At 39.4% G+C, this 25,047-nt stretch overlaps 3 protein-coding genes across 8 annotated transcripts in view; 1 reads left to right on the top strand and 2 right to left on the bottom strand.

Moving 5' to 3' along the window:
- Positions 1-1,123: 1,123 nt before the first annotated feature.
- On the bottom strand, positions 1,124-3,919 carry epgn (epithelial mitogen homolog (mouse)). Of its 2 annotated transcripts, none has more exons than XM_086031375.1 (5): positions 3,773-3,919; positions 3,568-3,651; positions 2,310-2,448; positions 2,024-2,188; positions 1,124-1,428 (listed from the first exon to the last, which is right to left on the bottom strand). In XM_086031375.1, the coding sequence occupies exons 1-5, from the start codon at positions 3,795-3,797 to the stop codon at positions 1,374-1,376; spliced, it is 468 nt and encodes a 155-aa protein (XP_085887501.1). In that variant the 5' UTR covers positions 3,798-3,919; the 3' UTR covers positions 1,124-1,373. The 2 variants fall into 2 exon arrangements, with proteins under 2 accessions (XP_085887501.1, XP_085887502.1); XM_086031376.1 differs by having other exon boundaries at positions 2,310-2,430.
- Positions 3,920-3,978: 59 nt separating this feature from the next.
- On the bottom strand, positions 3,979-24,588 carry LOC147147410 (bifunctional methylenetetrahydrofolate dehydrogenase/cyclohydrolase 2, mitochondrial-like). Of its 2 annotated transcripts, XM_086031374.1 has the most exons (10): positions 23,961-24,588; positions 23,758-23,852; positions 19,988-20,049; positions 15,958-16,142; positions 15,673-15,795; positions 13,472-13,624; positions 11,927-12,034; positions 7,609-7,701; positions 6,871-6,996; positions 3,979-5,554 (listed from the first exon to the last, which is right to left on the bottom strand). In XM_086031374.1, the coding sequence occupies exons 3-10, from the start codon at positions 20,002-20,004 to the stop codon at positions 5,439-5,441; spliced, it is 921 nt and encodes a 306-aa protein (XP_085887500.1). In that variant the 5' UTR covers positions 20,005-20,049; positions 23,758-23,852; positions 23,961-24,588; the 3' UTR covers positions 3,979-5,438. The 2 variants fall into 2 exon arrangements, with proteins under 2 accessions (XP_085887500.1, XP_085887499.1); XM_086031373.1 differs by lacking the exons at positions 19,988-20,049; positions 23,758-23,852; positions 23,961-24,588 and adding an exon at positions 17,953-19,971.
- slc20a2 (solute carrier family 20 member 2) overlaps positions 23,554-25,047 on the top strand; it is a 44,135-nt gene continuing 42,641 nt past the window's right edge. The window contains exon 1 of one of the 4 annotated variants that reach the window (XM_086031371.1): positions 23,554-23,937. The gene's annotated coding sequence lies outside the window, so the exon portion shown is untranslated. The remainder of the gene's footprint in view (positions 23,938-25,047) is intronic. The other 3 variants (XM_086031370.1, XR_015086888.1, XM_086031366.1) reach the window with 3 other exon arrangements.

The raw sequence follows: 25,047 nt of genomic DNA, 5'->3' as shown, positions 1-25,047 counted from the left end.
ATCTTGAAATGTATTATCAACCTTGCTGACGTTAATGAATGGATGATTAATCCTAAAGAAATGTTTTAGGGCAAGTTAACATTTTTTTTGTAACATTTCAATATATTTCATTTCAATAGTAAAAGCTTGAGGTGATTCCGTTTAGAATAATAATAGCCAAGAAGGATTTGGACTTTACCTCACTCAGGATATCTACATTTCTCAAATTCACATTCTTGGTTGTTGATGAATATTAATATAAAAAATCTTTGCAGTAGATGGATGTGGTGGGCCCCACGACTGGGTTTGTCTTGGGCCCCGAAATGATGATGGCTGTTTGATGATAACTACTTACAAAAACCAAAATATTCACAATCTCAAGAAATTCAAATATAGCATGAGAAACAATCAAAAATTATTTCTGATATAGAAATTAGGTGAGAATTGGCCTTCTGAAAAGTGCTTTTTTCCCGTTGAATTATAGTCCGTACGAGTTTCACTTTTATAATGAAACTACTGAAATAAATGTTTCTAAGATATTCAAATTTATTGAGGTGCGCCTGTATGATACAAAGTAATTCCATTCAAGAGGTTCTTTGGTGAGCAAATTCTGCCATTTCCAATATTAAAATAAAATAATAAAATAATGCAAAAACATGTTAATGAAGATGGTTTTCCATTTGTCTGTCTTTTGAAAATTGTACATGTTTTCAAACGCCTGTCATAAGGTACCTAACAAAATGGTTTTAGAGCTTTAGTTGCTGAGAAACTTTAGGGTCCCATTTATGATCTTTTTCATAATGCATCACATTTTCTCCTTCAATTTGTGACGAAATTCATACATTCAATGTAATATTGGCAATATTGTTGTGAATGATTTTAGGTCATATTTGTTGATTTATACATTACTCATCATAAACAAGCACACTACAACACACTTGTTAGAAAACCTAATTTGTAATCAGTACTTTCTGTGGCATAGAGGCTAAAATCTACAATTGGGAAAACTATCGGGAATATATTGCGAAACTTCATTTTCACAGAGAAATTGAAAAAAAAATCACATCACAGTTGGTCAACTCATTTAAACTGAGCAATGTAAGACTAATAATGATAGGAGGCTGTTGAAAGAAAAAGAGACACATTTAAAATGCCATTAATTTATTAGAAAATTTTAAATAAATTGAACATAAAATAAGTTATAACAATAAATACTCACATTTTTCATGTACTCTAAAGGATAATTGCACAGTGTTTTGTAACTCTTGATTGGTAGAAAACATTACAGGTGGTCTCTTTGTGCAAATGAAAAGAAATGCTTGTTTCTTAAGTCTGTCTTGTATGCTAAAATGTGGCAGAGATGAAGACGGTTGAAGACCATGTCGGGGGGGATGTCACACTGTCATCTCGCATGGTGTAGATTCCACTTGTTTTTCTGATTTCATGCACCTGAAAACAAACAAGTATTATGTTTCAAAAATAGGTAGTGAACAAACAACAGCATAAAAAAAAACACAGAGGACACAACACACAACACAGAGTTTGTGGAATAAGAGTTAATCCACCCCTTTTTAGCCATCTGAGGGGGCGGCCATTTTGTCACTTCTGTCGACTGAAGATGACATCGCAACTACTCAGGGCTCAGGTTACGACCAATCACGGCTCAGCTTCAGAAAACAGGTCAGTTGTGATTAGTCGTTACCTGAGCCCCGAGCATTTGTGAGGTCATTTTCAGTCGACAGAAGTGACAAAATGGCCGCCCCCTGAGATGGCTAAAAACGGGTGGACTAACTCTCATTCCACAAACGTAATATTTATCAGAATGCCTTGTTTCAACTTGTAAGCTTGCATAGAACATATTCTTTAAAAAAATGTTTGGGTGGACTTCCACTTTATAAGCATGAATGTGAATGCTTGGAAGAGTTTGAACCGCCAACCTCAGAACTTGTGAGGCCGAAGTGCTAACCACCGTCCATGTATGAATCATAGAATCATTAAGGTGCCCATTGATAGAATCAATGCATGAAGTCACAAAGTCACTCACCTCCTGCGGGCGACGCAGTAAGTGATGAAGAGCAGAATGAAGAAGAGGATGGCCGCCCCGCAGCTGAGGGAGATGAGGTGCTCCGCAGATATGTGACTTTGAGAGAACATGGAGTCCACCTCGCGGTCATAGTGGCAGCGATTCCCGCTGAAGTCAGATGTGCAACTACACAGGGAGAATAGGTAAGCGCATTCCGGGAGAGAGAGTGAGCGAGCGAGCGAGAGAACACGAACCGACATGAAGGCGAGTCGGACGTGTTCCTTCAAGTGCGTGTTTGATCGCTCACATGCAAAAGGGTTTGGTGGTATCTTGGGGGTAGATGCAAGTGCCGCCGTTTAGACAGAAGTACTGGTCTTGGCTTCCACACGGCCTGGGGGATCTTAAAAGTAGAGGGTTCTCCATGCTGCCTGCACGGAGCAAATATCCTTAGCCATCATACATGTCCGTTAAGCTGCCTATAAATGACGCAGCGTAATTAGTACACGGCTCTTACATCAATGTCACAGAATTGGGCTGAGAGGTCCTAGGATTAAATTATAATAGAATTTTAGCTCAGTTGGCAAGCAAAAACATTAAAAGAACAAACAAACAGCATTTTCTTTGTGCTTATGAAGACAGTTGTGCGCCGTATATCATCCCGATCTCGGAATTGATATTTTGTTCATTTGTACTCACAGTGTACTCACATGACTGGACAGTGGACACAGTGCGATTTTAGGATTAATTCAACATTTGGATACGTTGTTGTAACGCTTGTAGTTGATAGTGGCATATGACTGCACTGCATCATTGTGAGAGTTGTTAATACACAATATTGTGACTCTCTCTCTCTCTCCATCAAAAGGCAAAGCAAGTTGATATAGCGCTTTTCATACACAAGGCAAGTCAATGATTGATACAGTTATTGTTTTGGATCTCAGCAGAACAGTCTATGTACGACAGTTAACGATCATGGATCATCATAAATAAATAGGAGAGATCTGCGTGTATAAACGTTTTGAAATGAATACCACTAAAATGAGAATTCAATCTTTGTCAAATGCATTCTGTGTTATTTCTAAAACGTTCAATTACATTTTTCCCAAATTCCTTTGGTGTGTGAACACCATTTGATGAAAAAGAATAAATAAATATGTGAAAAATAAGTGCGACAAATAAGATCAGGAATCAGAAAAATGAACTTCGCCAAATGGCATCTTTTCTCTTCACCAATCATGAGAAGAAAAAAAAATTCAGTAAGGACTGGCAAAGAACCTTCCACTACTTCTGCATCTCCTCTGCCAGTTCCAATTCGTGAATATTTACTGGCATTGAAATACATTCGGAGAACATTAGGTGCACATTGACAAATTAACGGGATACAAAAGCTGTAATAAAAATGCTCAAGTTTTGAGCCGTACTGTCAGAGGAGGTATTCGTTTAACATGGTTTACTGTTGTCGTGATCTAAGTTAAGTTGAGGCAGCTGTCAGATATGTGCTCAACATTGATTATTAGTGTGGTTGTCCAACAAATGAAATGGAACGGAGAGGAATGGATAGTTACTGTTTTCAAGCTGTGTGGGATTTGCTGTGGTTTGTGCCGCCTGCCCCGACGCTGTCAGGAGAAGAAGAATGGCGGAGAGGACGCCTGGAGGAAAAAAAAAAAAAAAGAAGCAACAAGACGGTTAGGATTCCATCTTTTAAACATCACAATAAAGCTGCAGTATTTTAGCTTTCATATCTAATAAATTGACAAACAAAAAACTCACCCTCTTTGAGGTTCTGCATTAACATTTCGTCTCGCTCTTAAAAATCGTTGCTTCGATGCAGTGCCCACTGAACATCTTCCGAACTTTATATAGACCGCACAAACAACCGCAGGGAATTTTTTTTTTATCACAACCGAATGATGAAAAAAAGCATTCACAGAACAGAGTCCACTTCTTCACCAAACCCCGCCCCCCAAAAAAACAACTTCCATCATACTTCTTTTATTCCCACGTACTTTACATGCACAGACAGGTCCATCTGAGCGGATGAGAGTTGTGGTGGGGGCGGAATCACCCGGAGGCTCGTTTCAACGCGGCGCCTTATGACCGCTCTTGGCACTTGAAAATATAACACCGATTTTTTTGAGAGCTTCTGAAGCACGGTTTATTTCATTTTCAATTTCCCGTGAAACCTGTGACGTTCCACGAGGAATCCAAATGTCCTCGGTAGAAAAAATATGAACTCTTATAAGAAGAAATAAATAAGTAAATACAAATAAGGAACTAAAAGGAGCATGTTATAAATGTCTCAAGTAAGCAGGTGTGGAGCCTCGATGCTTGTATAGCTTTTCAGAATGTTTGTAAACAATAGGCACCAGGGTACTTCCGGGTGGCATAACGTGATCGACTGAACTGAAAACAAGGAAAAATAGCTTGATATCTTCAAAAGATTTAGTTTTTGTTTTCTATTTCCTCCAAAAATATCAAAATGAACGCGTAGGGAGGATGAATCGAGCAGATGTCGTAAACAGTTGTACAAAGAAGATCGTGAGACTGCCTGGAAGTGGTATGTATAGAATGTTTGGTTGTATTGAGTAATTTAGCAAGACGTAATGGCTAGCCCGCTCGCTAACGTGAGCGCTACAACACGCTATCCATTTCACCGTCAAAAGAGCAACTCAACCTCAAATTTTTGGGATAATAACGTGATCTATGCGGCCCCACTCGTCGAAACACAGCATTCAATTAATACTGCATTTGTGGAATATGAATAAAACAACAAAATCCACCCATTTTTTATCCATCTCAGCGGGTGCCGCTTGAGGTGTGCTGAAAACTACATCACAGTTGCTCAGGGCTCCGGTAACAACCAATCACAGCTCACCTGCTTTCCGAGTGTGGTCATGTGACGTTCGCAAGCTGAGCCGTGATTGGTTGTTACCGGAGCCCTGAGCAACTGTGATGTCATTTTCAGTCAACAGCAAGTGGCAAAATGGCCGCCCTTTGAGATAGATAGAAATTGGTGGATTTTGCTTGCTTAATTCACATTCCACAAACACAATATTAACCAGATTACTGTATTTAGACTAGTGGGGCCACATAGAATATATTAATGTTAAGACAATTTTTGAGTTGACTTAATGTTTAAGTCACTCAACACAAAAGTCCATGAATTAGCCAGCCCCTCAATGATCATGTAAACTATTTCGGAATTTCCACCAAGTCTATTTTTTATCGACTTCATTCAAACGATGGTGGTAGGGAAGAAGGCTAAAATCACCACTGCAGTACATTTTCTCTGGTTCTCAATCGGTCAAATGACTTGTCAAGATTTAATCATTAGTGAGATTAGAAATCGCTTGAGCTTTTGCCACCCGGAAGTATTTGTGACGTCATGGTGAAAAGCTCTCTAGAAAAATGTGCGTGCGTCACGGCGTGTATCATGCTAATGCATCAGTGCGTTTCTGGCGGCAGTCACAGTGTTCTTCATCAACATGGCCACCGTCATAGGACCCACGCCTCCAGGAACGGGAGTGATGAAGCTGGCCTTCTCTTTTACGCCTGCAACACGTGTGACAAACACCACAGTTCAGAAACTGCTCTTTAACACAATGACAAAAGATTATGAGCAAAACCCTTTTCTGACGCAGATGATCACATCGATGTGGCAAACTATCGCAGTATAGCGCAAACTATTGCCAGGGAGGACTGACTCGATGTCACATTTTAAGTATCAGTGGCTGGTATCGACAGCTTCCATGAACACTCACTACCTAGAAAGAAGGCCGGTATCGGCGAAATACTGATACTTGGTATTGGTACTTGCCCATCCCCATATTAAATAATTGAAAGAAAACTTTAATTTCTTCAAAAGTGGAGCCTTTTTCCAAATGTAACTTTTAATTTTCATTCATTCATTCATTCATTCATTTCATTTAGCATTGCCAAATTTGTCTATTTTCAGATTTATTCTTTTTTTTTAACCTAACCTCCATTACTTACTGAAAAACTGTCATCTATGGGTGTTTTTGTCCTCAGGCCAAGGAATTGTCGAAGTGAGTTGAGGCTCTTCATTTAGAAAAAAAAGTAGTCTTTTGTCGTCATCTAGTGGAATCCGTAGCCAATTACAGTACAGTATGAACCTGTTTTAGGGGGAGTCAATTACCAATGTATTAACGCTCCCTAAATCCCACGAATAGCGGGGGTTATCTGGCTTTTCAAGAAAAAAAAAAAAAAAAAAAAATCACACTGATGATATGAATCCTCACATCTTCAAAACCATCACTTTTCAGAAAAAAAAAAAACGGAATGTTTGTTGAATCATTAATCCATTGCATCATCAAAGACAGCAAGCTATTTTCATCACTTTGTATTGGTCTGTCGTTTTTAAAAATAACTGACCAATAGCATCGCTTTGTGATAAAAATGAAATTGACTTAATATGGACATAGGGGGTTTCTGCCGTCACTCTTGTTACTACAACAGACATCTGTTTTGGGATGCTGAGACTCACTGCAATATTGTCAGTGGAAATATTGTTGTGTGCGCTGTGCTGTTGGTCATCTCACACTGTAAAAACAGTGACAACACACTTGCCCAGCTCTTCCTTGTCATATGTGGGGTCTCACATTTTAAAATGGGTTACCGTGTTGCGTCATAAAATGCGTTAAAAAAAAAGGAAACAGCCATTAAACTCTTTTACAAGTCACTGCAAAACCAATTAGACTTCAAATTGACTTTAGGAAGGAGCATTCACATAATTGCTCCCTGCAGTAATTTCATACCTCTTTAATTCTCATTTCCAATTCAAGATCCGCTCTTAGTTTTTCACTTTAACGAGTACATAAGTGTGTGCATGAGTAAAAATTCAAACCAACCTTCAAAATCCACATCACCAATGAGCCTCAGTTTCCCCGTTTTGGGGTCCACAATGCGGTTGATGCCCACGTCAATGACTGCGGCACTTTCTTTCACCATGTCTGGCGTGATCAGACCGGGAACACCTAAACACACACATAATGATCAAAGAGCATGAATGCGTTAAAGGATCAGATTGTTTTCCTTTCTGTTATCTTGTAGTAGGGCTGCTCGATTGTGAAAAAAATAATAATCACGATAATTCTCGTAATAATTGAAATCACGATTGTTCAAACGATCGTTTATTTTTGGGTACAAAAGAAAATGTTTGAATGTAAAAAATTTAAAGGCAAATACATTTCTTTGAAACACTATAATTATGTAACTTCCTTTAGGACCAAACAACATTTATAAAATTAGTCAACATGAAATTAAAAAAAGGTGCAAAATTAATAATCACTTTTTTATGATTATGACAATTTTGTAATCGTTTAGTTTAATAGTCGTGATTGTAATTGAATTTAGATTAATTACACAGCCTGTGTAACACTCAAATCCTACCGACATGAAAATGTATGAACTACCTGAGCATGTATTGAGTTCAAGTATTTCAATTCGCTGAGCAACAAGCTTAACTTTCTCCGCTCCGCTTAGATTAACGCCGGGCTTCGGGTTGACTTGTTTTCACACGAGACATTGAGCACCACCACAAAATGACCATTTTTCCAAATGAACTAACTAAATGGTCATCCAATTACCCGCAGCGGTAACAATAATGTCTGCCAGGCTGGTTAGTTCCTTCAGCCGCTCCCTCGGTGTACATCTGTGAGCGATGGTCACTGTGGCATCACCTGAAATGAAAATACATCAAATGGACTGAAATACAACAAAATACATCTTGCCTTACTAAGAATCACTTATTACAACAATAGTCTACGTATAGATAGTTGTACTTTATTAACCCTGTGATGAGAAATTGAGCATCTAATGAATAGAAGATTCAAGAGTTAATTCATTGTAATTGAATTTCGATTAATTGCGTGACGGAGGGTACGCTGTGTCATGTCAACGATATGTGCGGTTTAATATTGTGGTTGTAGTTTGCTGTGCGATTGCTTCAAATATGTTGCAACTTTCACTCATGATAAATGTCTTATATAACCGAAGATACAGTGTAGATTTAAAGATTTAAAATGAATTACCGGTAACTCTCTGACAATGAAAACCTGAAGGAATACAAACTGTTAGTGTTGAAGTAGAATTTTTTGGTATCTGTACTTTACTTTGTTATATTATCTTTCATTCACTTATATGCTACTACATGCTCTAAATAAGATGAAGACTATAACCTTCGTTACTCAATGCTGTAAAATAAAATCAATGTTTCATTGACGTAGTACCTGAAATGCGGAGCACATAGCAGAACTATAGCACTGCCTGTACTGTTGTGGGAAGGATACCGGTAAGAGGTCATAAATTAAACAGAACCTCAAAATTAAACAGGAAGTCTTTATATGGGTGGAAGGTAGCCTCTTCATTCCCTCCCCCCCGGCTGCTCTCACACACCCGCCTCCTCTCCAGCCAGTAGACGCCACCGTCTAACCAGGCTAACTTCATTCATTAGCCGACGGCAAAATCATTAACAACTTTTTACACCACTAGGTAAACTAAATGAATACAAATTTGCAAAATGGATTTAACCCTTTAATGCAAAGTGGACAGCTATTTAAAAGTTGCTTTCGCCTATATTAATTAATCCAAAAAATATATATTTTAAATAATAACATTAAATCATAATTAATGCATGAAAGGGTTAAAAATATTTTTAAAATTTAGATTAATGAAAGGCGAAATATAGGCGAAAGCAACTTTTAAATAGCTGTCCACTGTAGTGACCACTGTGCATGAAAGGGTTGAATAGGTTTTAAAAATAATTGAAATGACTAACAATTAACTTTTTTTTCTTTAATTTTAATTCCAATACCAGAAATGGCAATAAATGACTTACTACTAAAGTATAGAAAATGTCAGGCACTTTACAACTTGGATTTTTTAATATATATGTATATATTTGTTTTCAATAATTCAATCTGGCACATAGAAAACCACAAGAAAAAAGGTTCCTCACAGCTACCGAATTACTACTACTAAATAGGGAATTCCAGGTTTTTCAGGTTTACGGCTGGGATCAAATGCTTTGCTTTTATAATAAAATCTCAGGATGAGATGTGGAAAGACTTGACTGAATGACACATTGTCAATTAATTTGAACTACTGCAGTGCATTTTCCGAAATCGCGCTACTGTGTCAAGTGCAAAAGCCAGACACTCATATAACCATAACTGAACCAGCAGCAGGGAAAGTGGGGGGGGGGGGGGGGGGGGAACTCTTATCAGCAAATAGACACATATTCTTGTCCGTCACTGTTTTCATTATTATCAAAGCATTGATTCATTCTTAAGTACACTCGGCTCACAAAACGTTTACACTATTGCACAATTTGTGCGATGAAAGTGATGTGATGTGGGTTTTTTTTCGCTCAATGGTATGCATGTCCTTCATTCATAGCTGAGCGGTGACCGGGGGTTTAGGCCTGCAGCCATGGATAGAAACACGATCACACAAGGAGAGTTTCAAGACAGATAAGAATGTGGCAGAAGGAAAGGCAAGTCAGAGCACATTCCCGCCACCACATCACATACCTGTGTGCGTGTGTGTGAGAGAAAGAGAAGAGAAATGCAAACAAAGAACTATTTTGTATTACCAGAGTAACAATAGCTCCTCTCATCTGTTCATCATCCTCATTAAAAGGGAAGTCTATGAAAAGATATTTTTTTCAAGAATATGTTCTATGCAAGCCCACTAGTTGAAATATTTTGATAAATATTACGCTTGTGGAATAAGTGTTAATCCACTCGTTTTTAGCCATCTCTGGGGGCGGCCATTTTGTCTTCTGTCGACTGAAAATGAGCGGCTGACCAGTTTTCTGAATCTGAGCCGTGATTGCTCATTGTGAGCAGTTGTGATGTCATTTACGAGTGCATTTTGCTGCTTAATTTCTATCCCACAAACGTAAAATTAATCAGAATGCCGTGTTTCAACTAATGGGCCTGCTGGGAACATATTCTTGAAAAAAATATGTTTGATTATTACGCTCCACGATTATAAAATTGTCATAATCGTAAAAAACTATTATTAATATTCATTTATATCCAACGGATTATGTTTGTTTACACAAGGAAATCGTACTTGAATTTATACATTTGCACCTTTTAAATTGTTTATAATAATTAATTTGATCAATTTTATTTGGTCCAAAAGGAACTTACTCATATTTATTTGTCTTTATATTTTTTATGTTTAAACATTTTTGTGTTTTGAACTCGTACTTGTACTTGAATAATTGTGATTTCAATTATTACCAAAATAATCATGATGACTATTTTTTTCATAATCGAGCGGCCCTACTGTCAATGAATCAGCCTGTTCCTCTCGTCTAATCAGCAATGGGTCTTAATTCCCCCACATGATTTTCTTTCGCATAAAAATGAAATGATGTCGCGGGACGAATCTGGCCCCCGGGCCTTGAGTTTGACACGTGTGATTTACTGTATATCTGGTGGTGTAGGTTGTTCAAAAGGACGTGTTTTGGAAGGCAAAGATAGCAGTGCAAAGATAATTTGACTAATAACTAAACTTGCTTCCTGTAAGATGCAATGTGGTCCTGTTTGCAGCGTTTCACACTTATGTCTGTTATCAGATAGTAGTAGTAGCAGTCCTTGAAATCCCTTCTTGTTGCTTCATCCTCCAAAGCTAATTCCTGTAAATGCCTCTGCAAATCCCCTCGCAACTTCCTGCAACCTTATAAGGTTGCCCGATCCGTTCGAGTCCCCCCTCACACACATACACTCCCTGGTGTTCCTTTCCGGTGAACAACTGGCAGCACAAGTGGAAGCGTACAATTAGGAAATATGTCCAATGTTGAAATATGAAACTTCACGTGTATGATTAATTGCGGTGAATTACACAAGTGTTTAAAAAACTCTTATTGACTATTAAGTGGACAAATATGCTCATTTATTATTCATCGGCTGAATGACTAAAGATATGCTTAGTATCTTGTGGAAAATCAAAAAGTGGTTTACTCTTATTCTCACATACCATTGTGGATTGTGTGCAGTAAGCATGGACACAACACCCAAGAAGAAGGTGAACTAAAGGTGGCGGGTTACAAAAATGGCCTCCGTCAGGTGCTGCAAGGTCAGCACGATGTATCATAATGAGATTTAAAAGAAGCCTCTTAATATCAAGGTTGCGGGTTCAGGTCCCATATTTTGAGCTCAATGTCCTTCATTATTGTTGTTGTCATATTCAAGGACCGACAACCTCTCATTTAAAGGGAAGTCAACCAAAACATATTTTTTTCAAGAATGTGTTCTATGCAAGCCCACTAGTTGAAACAAGGCATTCTGATAAGTATTGCGTTTGTGGAATAAGAATTAATCCACCCGTCTTCAGCCATCTCCAGGGGCGGCCATTTTGTCACTTCTGTCGCCTGAAGATGACATCACAACTGCTCAGGGCTCATGTAGGGACCAATCACGACCATCATGACCTGTTTTCCGAAGCCGAGCCGTGATTGGTCGTTACCCGTGAGTAGCTGTGATGTCATTTTCAGTCGACAGAAGTGACAAAATGGCCGCCCCTCAGATGGCTAAACGGGGGTGGATTTTGCTGCTTAACTCACATTCCACAAAGGCAATATTAATCATAATCCTGTGTTTCAACTAGTGAGCCTGCTGGGAACATATTCTTGAAAAAATTATGTTTGGGTTGATTTCGGCTTTAAGACCTATTGGAGGCAAAAGTTATTACCTATACCAGTGACTCTGCCAAAAATCATAATCTTACTAATTAATTGAATGTTTTATTGTAATATGCTGGCTCTGCGATCAACACCACATCAATGACGATGGTTGAGTTCATGTTATGGGAGTTGCTCTCTTTCAATTAGTGTCAACAAGAGTTATGTTGACACAACATGCACATTACACAAACACAATCACACGCACTCACCGCCAGGGCGCTCATGGTTACGATCGGTATGCAGCAACATTGCGATGGGCATCCCAACATTTTTGGAGCGTCCAGCAACCAGCACATTCTTACCCACCGTCTCAATACCTGTGCGGCACATTTTCAAGGGGAAATAGTTGAGAACGAATTATGCTTGGCACCTCAGGGATAAAATAACTCTAAATTTGTATGCGGATGAAGTAATACATTTCTCTCTTTTTATTGTTTTTTTTTTTTTTTTTTTTTTGCTTTACATTTGTCCTAGTCCTTCCTCTCAAGGATGAAAGAAGAGCGGTATGATAAGCATCCAACAACCGCAGCAAAAAGCAAATGCTGACTAATATTCCATATTTTACATACACACACATACATACACAAGTAAGATTTGCACAAAAGATTTGATTTTCTATTGTTTATCCTGTTCAGTGTCATGGGAAAACTAGAGTCTTTCCCTACTAATTTTGGTTAAGAGGCACAGTAGACCATTCGCCAATCAATTATCAGACAAATGTTATGAAAGCCCGAGCACGCCTCTGTGAAGGACCTCGTGGAATCAGTGTTTATTCTTCTTGAAACAAAGATTTCGCAGTTTTCGCTTGCCCGAAAACTCACTCAATTTTGCATGAACAGGGATTGTTCTTTGGCAAACTCCTACTGGGAAATTAAGCCAAATGAGCCCCAATCAGAAAGCGGGTATGCCGGACAGATGGGAGACGCCAGATTACAAACGATTTATTGCTTATAATAAAGTTTGATGCCGATGAAAAAAAAGCGGGTGCTAGGGCTAGTGCTAGTGCTAACTGCTCTCAGCTTTAATTCTGATGAGAGCTTCGGCAATTAAATCACCTTTTCGGGGGGCTTTAATTAAGATCACACAAATTTCACCAAATCTTGCAAATGTATATCTTAGGGATACACGTTTGTATTTTAAGGATCCCGAGCACTCCAAAACACATTTTGGTTTGAAAAGTGCAGATTTTTATGGCAGATTTTCATGGATTACTGTTGATCTACAATTGCTACAGCAACCAAAAGCACATACTGGTACTGTAACTAGTTATTGTGAGAGTGCATTTATCGGTTGAACGTCTTTCAAAACACTAAACTCCACATAAAAACAAAGATTTAGAAAAAAAAAAATAACAATGTGCCTAAATAGGTTCTAGGATGTGATAGATTTATTCTGCAAGAATACAGAAAATAGAAAGAAGAAAATGTATGATTTTGTGTCTATTGCAGGGTGAACACTTAGCATTTGGCGCCATCTAGTGGACTTCCATTAGTAAGATAGCAGAAGTGTATGCGTGTCTGGAGACTTAGCAGGAATATTCTACTGTACTATAGTCATCCATTTATCTTTTATAGCAATTGTCCTTATAAGGGCCCAGGTGAAAGGCTTTGGGCAAGAGACGGGGTACACCCTGGACTGGTTGTTAGTCAATTACTGTAGGTGGGTCTATTATGTAATATTTAATCAGTACCTTGTGTAATTATAGGATAAGGTTATAAAAGAATCAAAAACAAGAGTTTAAGATGCGAGTTTACCTGATCTTTTGATGATCTCCCAGACAGCTGCAGGTGTGGCAGGCACCATGGATCTCTGGTCAAGACACAGCTTGCCGATATTCACGATATGGAAGCCGTCCACGTCCTTCTCCGGAGCGATGGCGTTACACACTGCTCTTTCATTGATGTGCTCTGAGAAAAGACAGGCAGCTCAAAATTATTATCGCTCTAGTCTTGACGCTTCATTTAAGACCATGCCAAGCATTGTCTTGCACTCTTATGACTGACTAGAAAAGCAGTGTTTCCCAAACTTTATTGAGCCAAGGACATATTTTAGATAAGATTTATGCTTATTATTCCCAAAATTCACCATCTTAACTTCGCATGGAAATTTATCCGAAACTTTATAGAAATATACCAGAAATGGTCTAACTCTTTGCAACTCTGATTCAGAATCACTGCTATGAAGGAACTACACTGTAGTGAATTTCTGTAAATTTACGGTGAATTTACAAACAGTATCTGACTGTTTTTGATAACAATTGTAAAAATACTGTTAAATATTCATCCATAGCATGTACATGAACAGCAAAATCCGTCATTTAAAAGGAACGCTGGATAAATGTAATTTAACAGCATAATACTATGGATTGCTTGAAGTTTCTAGCATTAGAACATTACCTTACTGTATATTTTTTTCTGTAAAATACCATTAACTCATTCAGTGCCAGACATTTTCAGACCCTCTTTTACCCTTAAGCTTGAAAAATATTTAAAAATACATAAGTTCCTGTGATTGAATGGCTGAACTGTGAAAAGACAAATAAATACGTCAATGGCAGTGAATGAGTTAAATAAACATTGATTAACTCATTCAATACCAAAGACATACAAATATGTCCTTGGCACTGAATGAATTAAATAGTCATCCCTGCATGAAAATTAAAGTCGAAGTCAACCCAAACATATTTTTTTCAAGAATATGTTCCCAGCAAGCCCACTAGTTGAAACATAGAATTCTGATTAATGTTGCGTTTGTGGAATATTAGTTAAGCAGCAAAATGCACTTGTTTTTAGCCTTCTCTGGGGGGCCGCCATATTGTCTTCTGTCGACTGAAAATGACATCACAACTGCTCACAACGACCAATTACGGCTGACCTGTTTTCTGAATCTGAGCTGTGATTGGTCATTGTGATCAGTTGCGATGTCATTTTCAGTCGACCGAAGTGACAAAATGGCCGTCCCCAGAAATGGCTAAAAACGAGTGGATTAACACTTATTCCACAAACGCAAAATTTATCAGAATGCCCTGTTTCAACTAGTGGGCTTGCATAGAACATATTCTTGAAAAAAATGGTTCGCATTGATTTCCTCTCTAACAGTTCAAGCTTGGTTATTAAGAATAACAAAGCCTAATTTAACAGTGTAAAACAGTATTTTCTGCCAAGCGGTGGAGCTAGGCACCACATTCCTATCACCGACGCTTGACAAAAAATACATTCCACTTTTTTATTAATCGTCTTGCATTAAAATTAACAACGGGGATTGCGAGCGTGCTATTTTGGTGAATACAAGACAGTCTAGAAACAACGATGGGAACACCAGATATTTATCTAACTTGACAATATTGCTCCATTTCCCCACCAATACCTCAAAATGGGCCGTCGGAGGTACACTTTAACCTGCTACTTTTTTTCAGTTGGCACAGACAGAAACATGGTGCACGCATGCCGCTGGATGCATATGGGCTACATATTCAAAGCACAAGAAGGTACACAATTGAAGTAAAATACAAGAAAAGTCACATGGTTCAGAAGCTAGAGCGGGTCGCCCAGTAAGCGAAGGGTCTGCTGTTCGAATCCCGCTTTGTCTGAGTCATGTGACGTTGTGGCTATATACGGACAGTAGTTAACCGCCACCAGAATGTGCACGAGCAATTTATCCATCGTGGACGCTTTTGAGAGTCTTGTAGAAAGCCCCATATAAATCGTATGCATTATTATTATTTTTTTAATCAGATTTAATATCTAAACTGCCGTATACTGTAAACATACCATAACACAGTTATCCTACTGTCATGTACTATAACCCAAAATACAGTACTATACTGTTAAAAAAATGACAGAAAACTGGCGTCCCGGCTGCCAGTAATTTGCTGTTATTTTACAGCGAAATTCTTTATAGTGTACACACAAGTCATGAACTCAAGAGTGTGCACACGCTTTGCGTCCATGTTTACCAGGAAGTGGCAGCTGCACCAACAGTCCGCTGACCCGCCAGTCTCGGTTCATCTTGTCTATTAGATCCAGCAACTCCTCCTGAGAGACCGAGCTCGGCCGCAACACCGTATCACTGGAAATACCTGGATAGAAAAAAGCATGTTCACTCTTTTTTGCTGGATTAGTTTTGCGCTAAATCTTATCTATGAGCATCCCTTGTGTCCAAGCATGCCAACAGCTGTGTTACTTTGCATGTCAGTGTTGTACGTTAGCCATGCAGTGTTTAGAAAGGTGTGACATCTGACCCAAAGTGCTGGCAGCGCGTGTTTTGTTCCTAACGTAAGTCCTGCTGGCCGGGTCATCCCCTACAAAGACCACTCCTAGATGAGGTCTCATGTTGCCCTGAGCGACAAGCTCTTCCACGTCACGTTGGATCTCTCTGTGGAGCTGCCGAGCCAACGCCGCCCCCGAAATCACCACAGCAGCATGCCTGGAAACAAATGCAACTTTATTTACATAGCGCATTTCACAACAACTGTGGTTGTAACAAAGCACTTTACATGAAACATAAAATAGCATTAATACAAAAACACAAAAATACTAACACATATACAGTAGACACCAGAAAACAGCAAAACAGAGTCAGTCTCATGCTGGGTTGAAAGCCAGACAGTAAAAATGTATCTTCAAACCAGTTTTAAAAATGGATAGAGATGGGGTTTGCCAAACATTTAATGGAAGGTCATTCCAGAGGGTAGGACCGGCAACAGAAAAGGCTCAATCCCCTCTGGGGCTCCGCTTAGTCCTCGGCACTTCCAGTAGAGCCTGGTCCGCGACCTGAGGCACTGGGAAGGTGCATAGGGGTGGAGGAGCTCAGAGAGGTATGCTGGGGAGAGGCCATTTAAAGATTTGAAGACAAATAGAAGTATTTTAAAATGAACTCTAAAATGCACTGGGAGCCATGAAGAGAGGCCGAAATTGGGGTTATGTGCTCCCTCTTCTGAGCTCCAGTTAGCAGGCCAGAGGCAGCATTTTGGACCAACTGGAGACACTTGAGGGAGGACTGGCTGACTCCAAAATAAAGTGCATTACAGTAATCTAAACGAGATGTAACGAATTCATGGAATATTGTTTCTAAGGGCTGTTGAGAAAGGAAGGGTTTTACCTTGGCCAGCTGCCTAAGATGAAAGAAGCTGGATCTAACAACAACACAAATTTGCCGGTCCAATTTAAAATCACTGTTCAGTTTAATATACAACTTCGAGACTGTTGGCTTTAGATAAGACGCACATAAGGGGCCTGGGTCAATAGGGTGGAATTTAAAAGGGCCACTGGGACCGAACACCATAAATTCTGTTTTCTTTTCGTTGAAATTTCAGGAATTCAGTGACATCCAGGCTTTGATTTCCTCTAGACAGGCGGGACATAGATCTGACGGTCTTCCGCATAGCAGTGGAAGGAAATACAGTACCATGTTTTTTTTTAGCACCATCATGAATGTAGTAGTACCTTGATTTGTTCACGCTAAACGTAAACTTTCCTATTTGAAATGGCATTAATTAATTTCAGCTCTTCAAAAAGCACTGCACATAATTATACTTGTCTTAAAAATTGAATACAAAGAATTCGGGGTCGAATTTTTTATTAATCAAGGGGCCTCTCAGAGTGTGGTCGGCCGCCAGTTGCCCTTCCGTATAGGCGACCAGCTTACTTGAATGATTCATACCTTTCATCACTGTTGTAATCGCAGCAGTTTTTGGTACATGGATCTTTTTATCCTTTGCAAAAATGTGCTATGACCTTTCATCTTTGTCATAATCGCAGCATTTTTTTCGTACATGGTTCTTTTTATGCTTTACAAAAATGTTAAATCGGGTGGATATTTTTTTCTAATGAGAAAATATGTATATATAACGCAGAAAAAGGGTGAAGGCTTGATTTACCCGAGGTTAGCCTGCCCTGCAGCGGTTAATGGTTTCTTCTTTGATCCAACCCCCCGCAGTAATCATTCATTTCTGACAGTGCGGTTGCATCCATGCGGCTTAGTGAATGCGCTCAGTGTGTTCTCTCACGCGTCAATCGGTCAGACCAGCTGCTCTTATGTAATGTTTTGTTGTCAAAAGTGATTCCATTATGATTCGCCAGCAAACACAGCATCTGCAGTATCCGCGGTGGAGCAGCATGTCATTCACAGGTCCATCCCCCAGCCCCACTCCCATCATTACAACCTCCGCTTATAAGTAACGCCTGCATGCTATTCAAAAAAAGGCTTGACTAGGACTCGCTTTGAGTCGCTTTACCTCGTTGCCGACTGCTGCAGGTGTCTCCGCTGACTCTCCCATTTTCTGTGTATCCGCAGCTTGGCCCGGTAGGATCGGCGGGGGTCTGCCAACCTGCTACAAAGCGCCCAGTAGGAGCGTAGCGGCGATACAGAGGCGGCCATGTTTGCGCGCGCGCGAGTGCGCGTGTGAGTGTTGTCATAGTGACATACTATCAGTGAAGCTAACTCATGCTAGGTGCTAGCTGGCGAACAAAGCTGACGGTCATGACGGCAACCGTGACACACATTCGTCAAATTTAGCTAAGATTAAATATAATTACAGGTATTATAATTATTGTACGGATGTGAATAAAAGGTAAATCGTCACATTAAAATAAAGACTTTAGTTTGTTGAATTTAAAAGTTTTTTTTATGATTTAGCCTTATTAAACCTATAAACATTCCACCCCGCCCCAAAAAAAACATCATTGTAATTTTATACAATATTACGAGTAGAAAATAATGAGTGAGGATTAAATATGAGCGATATTGAAAGATGCATTTTGTTAACTTGCTAGCTTTTCGTTTGCTTAAACCACCGCAAAATAAACAGCTTATCAGATATTATAAATGACTGACCACATAACTCTCAAATTCACATATTGTCATTCAGAGCATTGGTTCAAAAATTATTATTTAATTTTCAAAACATACTCTACAGTTACAGTACATACAATACTGGACAAGTCATATCCCCCCCACTAGATGGCAACAAATATATTGCCTTCAAGGAGTGCTTTCCAAGTCCTGGAGCATCAGATGTCCCCTCTCTTGCCTTTTCATTCCCCAGGACAACAACAAAGTGGCAATTCAATTATCTTGGCGAAACAATCCAGAAAGACATTGGTTACAGCAAAAAAGCTAACCTTTTCAGTGCACACTTTGTCAATTAGCACAAAGGTCCGCAGTCTGTTGTAATGTTAAAACAAAAGTGATATAAAATCTTACAAAGTTTAGATTGTTGACTTATATTCAGATTCATAAAAGCCATCCATTTTCTTTTAATAGCTTGTCCTCATAAAGATAGCAGGTAAGCAGGAGCCCAACAATCATTCGTACTCACATTCACTATATATATACGGCCGATTTGAGTTATGAATAAACACAAGTTTTTGGAATGTGGGAGGAAGACAGCTTTCCTGGAGAAAACTCACGCGACTACCGGGCGAACATGCAAACTCCACACAAGTTTAATCCCAGAACCTGTTCTATGTGAAGCAGATATGCTGACCACTAGTTCACCATGCTGCCCCAATTCATAAAATGCTCTTCAAAATGTTTGTTTAACTTTAGCGTCAAAGCAAGTTTCTGTCGTCCATTGTGAGGTTTGTTTGAGGCTTGAGGTTGTTTTGATAAAATGTGATAACCACCACACCCCAAAGGCTTGCCTAGACAAGAGACTTAATAAAGGATGCTGGCGGTATTTGTCCTTGTGTGCGCAAGTAACGCAGTTGTGATTACAAAAACATTCATATTTCTCCTATCTCCTATATCCATATTGAAATGTTAATGCAGGAGGATATGAATATGAGGATATTCATTACAACAAGTGAGGTCATACAGTTTCCAGAAAAAAACTCAATATGTCTTCAAAAAATGGTGAAAATGACGAACAAAAAGCAGGTCAGTTTTATGTGGCTTGGCATATCTTCATTTAAAACATTGCACTGACCTCACCATAATGTTCTTTGGTAATAGGTTGATGTCAGAGCCACAATAGAAAGAGGAAGCCATTCCCTTTAAACAATTCAAGTAAACAGGGAAAGTTGAGGTTTGCCTGAATAGAAAAAAACAAGACTGTTTACATTTGACAAGCGCTTTATTCACTCAAAGCGTGACTCACTTTTGCCTTTTGGTACAGACCAGCGCAAGCTTGTTTTTTGAAGTTGGATGAACGTGACATTATGACACATCACACCGCTTCTTTATTTTGGCACCACGTTGATACTACTACATACAGTAGGCCGTATGAACTTAACTTGCCACTGTTTTTTTTTTCTGTTTTTTTTACTTACCACCAGACTGAATCCATCAGTGATCACTTGCGGTGACATTCGTCTGGAAGTAAGTTGTAGTGCTGAGAAGAAATAACAACAAAAACAACACAGAACATGTTATAATAATGTAGTGCCATGAAGAGAACGGATACACAGTTCCAGCTTTTTCCTTCTTTGTGCTGTTTTGGCCAAAAATTGCACTCAAGTAAGAGAACTCTTACTTTAGAATAATACGACTCAGGTTAAAGTAAAGTAAAAATTAGTCCTTTGAATAATTACTTGAGTAAGTATTCAGTGAAACAACTACCCACGTTACTTGTGAGAAATATCAGTTTTTTAAAAAATGTTAAATCAGAACATGAACACTCGCTAAAGTTTTGATATTAGTGGTACCTTTGTATGTATTGCTTCTGGTATACATTGTTTTGGAATATGAACACCTTTTTCACACTTGTATGGCTGTTAAAAATGTAAATGTTACTTTAAACAACACAGTTTTACAATGCTCACAGTTTGACCCTGTAATGGACTAATTCCATTTCCAATCCTTCCTTTGGGGGTGAAACAACAAAATATGTTTTTGTCCTTTATATTCAATATAATTTCGCATGAGGATCTGTTTAGGTCCACGCATTTTGGCCGAAGCCCAGACACGTTGGACTAATTAGACGTCTCACTAAATCCCGCGTGGAACTTGCCGGGCCAACAGGCGTGGGTGAATACTCAGCGAGTAATTTGTTCCACCCAACTTCTGAATGGAACAAAGTCGTGTCTCAACAAGACACTGCCTTTATGCAGTTGAAAGTGGGGTTTATTCTTCAAGGGTGTCCATCAGCCATTTTTATAGTTTGAGTTTGGGAATTAGACACGTCAATATGTATTTTGTAAAATCACTTTGTATTTTACTCATTTTTAAATAATACTGTCCTGTGTTCACCCATTTTCTGAACTGCTTGTATTTGTTTCACTCACATCAGCTAACAGGCTATAGCCAGTCAATGATGCCAGTCGCTCATTACATACGTAGGGAGAGGGCCAACTCATGCCAGAAAGCCCAAGTGTGTACTTGGGTTTTTGGCCACGTGCAAAAAAAAAAAACAAAAAAAAAACGGACAACTGAAATGAAGAAAAAGAGTTTAACACTATATGGGGTCTATTTTTGTAGACAGGGGCATGTGCGTTCGGTCTACAAACTAGCGCATCTTAATTTTCGTAAGTAAGTCTAGTTTACCGTGTTTAGGAATTTGGCAGTATGCCATGCTGGGCGGTCCGAGGGTGTTTTCTAATAGACACCCCCTGCGCACATTACAATTTGATGTGAGTTAGTAGACTAGACGTTAGATCAGGTGAAACCAGGTCTAAGTTGTAGCACAGGTGTTGTAATGCGATTTTAGTGGATTTGATTGAAGCGCAGGCAGACAGATTCTGCGTTCCGCTGATATGTAAGGTGGATGTCATTGCATTTCCTTCATAAATAGGATAATAGCATGCATCAAAACCTCTGAATGATTGTAGAAACCAATTCATTGAATGCATGATTAGTATTATTATTATCATCTTTAATATATTTTTATAAGCACCCCTTGACCAAGGCACAACTGCCGTGTGTGTTGTCACACACAGACACATGATCGGGATTGGAATGTGGTCTCCAAGTGCCCACTTCACAGCAGCCAACTTTACATCATTTGCAAGTGGAGATTTTCTTGCAATTCATTATAAACATATTTTGGCCGTCGATCTCCAGCATGGACTCCAGCATGTCTGTTATGCTTCCTCCTGTAGAGCGTGTGCTTCTCCTGCACTGAATTGAAACGAGATGAGCAGAGTGGCTTCAACTGGTCGAGAATCAAGTCGGCTGTGTTCACTCCCTCAACAGCACAAACACCCATTTATAACTGTGCCCATCCCCCTGTGACTCCATCGGGTCTTATACCTCAACAATTCAGAACTAAATTGTTGTTGTGCACTTACCTCCACACACATAATGAATTTGAAACACTCACTTCAAATGTTCATTAAAGCTGCACTCCCCAGGATTTTGAATTTCTAATCGCAAAGTGCCACCTGCGGCCCAAAAATGAAATTGAACACTCCTTTCTTCGCGTGCATGATGCACGTTCTAAATGACAATGTCATCACTTTTTACCATTGGAGTAGAAAGAAAACCATTTGTGTATCGCTTTTCAAGCCCAAGTCCAATCTCAGTACTCTCCACTGCTCAAATATCTGGTCGCGACTATGTGAGACGACAAGAACATGAACACCACGTCACATCCGCAGAAAGAGCGTAGGATATTCAAACCTGATTAGAAATACATCGAAAGATATTACATAACACATATCCAACTAATTTATATATTTCAAGATTTGCTGAGTTGGACGATAGATCTACATTATGTGGGACTGATCAAGAGTGTGTAACTCACCATTTCTATCGGTGTCCCTTTGGTGTTAAATTCCTGAAAGATGTACAGAAATATATTTCTCATAAAACTGGTCACACTGTAAAGACTCCGGGTAAAAATATTATAACTTGTTTTGTGTACAAAGACACAGAAATGTGCAATATATTTGGTCTTTTTATTCTGTTAGGGAAATTTCATATTAAGAAAGCCAAATTCATTAAATTTACTCCATGTTTTAAGTTTTTTTATTGATATTGATTGTTACATCGAGTCTCTTAAGTTTGTAGATAACAAGAAAGGTAAAAAAAATCTTGACATATACTAGTCTAAGTTGTTTAGTTGAAGTCTGTCGACATTTTGTTTATGATGGAATTGTACTGGGATGTCTGATTGTTTGTACATATATATTTTTGTTTGTTCCCATTCATTGTTATATTGACAAATGATTGTTATTGAATTGTAAAATTGAATATTCTGTCCAAATAAATAAATAAAAATCGAACCTGATTCCAGTCTGAAAATAATTTACTAGAGGTTTGCAATAATATCCATTATGAACAACTAAAGTGTTAATCTGCTATTTATAAGATGTGTGAGTCATACATGGTCAAATAAAAAGGCTATTGTAAAGATATTTGGGGGAAAAAATCCTGCGTAGTGCAGCTTTGATGTACAGCGACTGTCTGAAAAATGAATTTAATAAGAGCTATACGCTTACCCTCATGTACTTAGTGCAACTCTGTCTTTAATTTGCCCCTCTCGCATTCATGTTGCATTTCATAAGTACACGTTGAAGCCGTCTTGTCGTCATGTTTTATGTTTAATTGCCTGCTAACCAAGCATCCCACCCCCTCCTCCCCTCCCACACACACTGTTGTTGGCCGATTGGACTGGTTACGTAACACAAGAAGCCCCGGCGCACATGTCTGCTACTACAATGGCTGCATGGCACATTTAGCAGGATTAAACATCATTATTATCATCATGATCATTATTGACCCGCTGGGTGACAATGACAATGTGTTATGCAGCCTCTGCAGGGCTAAAATCTGTCATTTTCTTCCAGCGAAACGGATTCAACTCACCACTATTAATTAAGTGTGCCTTTATAAAAAGATATAAAGGTCATTTTGCTCGTAATTTTCAGTCCCCTGTGCACTCGAGCAGAATGACCACTCACTCGCTCTCCACCTCTGACGCTCGGCCCCCACCTCCTCCTTCTCTATCCATCCCAAAACTGTCATCCCGAGTGTGCTCGCCTCAATCCCCTGAACGCCCGGATGAGAGTCGAAGCACAGAGCCTGGCGACATAACGCGGCGTTGGCAACATGGTGGCGTGAGAGAGGCTGCGAGTAACGGGGGCGAACAGACATCACTCACCCGAGACAGGAGCGGAGCGGGGTGGGGGAGGCAACCGACCGACCGACCCGACAAGCCGACCGCTGGAATCTGTGACATTTTTTTCACCGGAACCTCTATAAGGGGGAACATACAGACAGCGAGAGAGGCGAGACGCGGCGTTGAATTCCTCCGGCTTCGAGGTGTTTTCCTGTTTGGTGGGTGAGTACCTTGTCCGAGCTTACCTTTAACCCGCCATTGTTGCTAAGGGGTCTGTTTCTTTTATTAGTAGCTAGCTTGTTGTGTGTCCGCTCTGCGTTCAAGGAGGAACGGGGCCCTGGGCCGAGTTTGTTGCACGCGTGTACTACAAGTCAGACGCCGTGGCTTTAAGTCACGCAGCTTTTTCTCCACGCAATGACACGTTCGTGTTGTATTTCGAGATGTTATGTCTAGTATATATCCGCTTGTCCCGTGGCAAGAAAAGCACGCCACCGCTGGCACGTGCGGGACTTCCCAAACCCGAGTGTGCGCCCACAAAAGCGCACATTTTGGATAAAAACGCCGGCTGCGGGGACTTGGTTCGACCGCTGGTCGAAACTAATATTGGAAAGTGGACGCCCCAAGCAAGGGCGAACGCTCGGCTGGGTTTTACATTTTTTTTTTTTAGGGCGCCTGTTCGTTTGACTGTTAATCACGCGAGTTCATTTCACTCTGTTAGAGCCGCAAGAGGGTTCGGCAATTCAGCGCATGCGCAGTGTTCACCATGGCAGACTCATTCATCCCCCGTATTTTCGCGAATTGATATATTCGCGTTTTTTCCCTCGTGGAACATCTGCTGCTCTGAACACTAGGGTTGACCAATTTTGAAAAATAATCTAATTGCTAATCCCCGCCCCCCCATATTGATATTTAATATGCAATTTTTTTCAAGGTCTTCTTCCCATTTTTTTTTAAACAAACACAAGCAGTAAAATTATCCGTATTACAACAGTATAATGTTCAGTATAGATAAATGTTTTGGTCTTATATGTTAGGCGTATGCAAAAATAAAGGCAAATGAACCATCATTTAATACGAAAGAAAATTGTTGACTTACTAACTAACACTCACTGTCTTTGAAGCGTTCACTATGACGATTTCATTAAATTCTGCCAACAAGTGTGGCATAATCCTAAATCAGTGAGTTATAAATCAGATCACAGCAGTAATGCAAACAAATCTGTGGTTTTATTAATTCAACCTTTTAGATTTATGAAACTGTGATATGTAAACAGGTGGACTGTACTTCTGGAGCACTGATTTGATCCAGTCTAGATTAGAGGATGAGACGGG

The sequence above is a fragment of the Filicampus tigris genome, chromosome 5, assembly GCF_054856515.1.
Source record: "Filicampus tigris isolate MCC_2025a chromosome 5, RoL_Ftig_1.0, whole genome shotgun sequence".
NCBI classification, from domain to species: domain Eukaryota; kingdom Metazoa; phylum Chordata; class Actinopteri; order Syngnathiformes; family Syngnathidae; genus Filicampus; species Filicampus tigris.
The sequence above is the reverse complement of the archived record's forward strand: the minus strand, read 5'-3'. Positions and strand labels throughout refer to the sequence as shown.

Coding starts and splice junctions, on each gene's coding strand:
- epgn (XM_086031375.1), bottom strand. CDS start 3,797: ATGTTAATGCAGAACCTCAAAGAGG. Junction 2,449..3,567: donor TCCCACACAGCTTGAAAACA/GTAACTATCCAT, acceptor ATGATGGCTAAG/GATATTTGCTCCGTGCAGGC. Junction 2,189..2,309: donor ACCACCAAACCCTTTTGCAT/GTGAGCGATCAA, acceptor CTCCCTGTGTAG/TTGCACATCTGACTTCAGCG.
- LOC147147410 (XM_086031373.1), bottom strand. CDS start 18,095: ATGGCCGCCTCTGTATCGCCGCTACGCTCCTACTGGGCGCTTTGTAGC. Junction 16,143..17,952: donor CTGCAGCAGTCGGCAACGAG/GTAAAGCGACTC, acceptor ATTTGTTTCCAG/GCATGCTGCTGTGGTGATTT. Junction 13,625..15,672: donor GGTGCAGCTGCCACTTCCTG/GTAAACATGGAC, acceptor GTCTTTTCTCAG/AGCACATCAATGAAAGAGCA.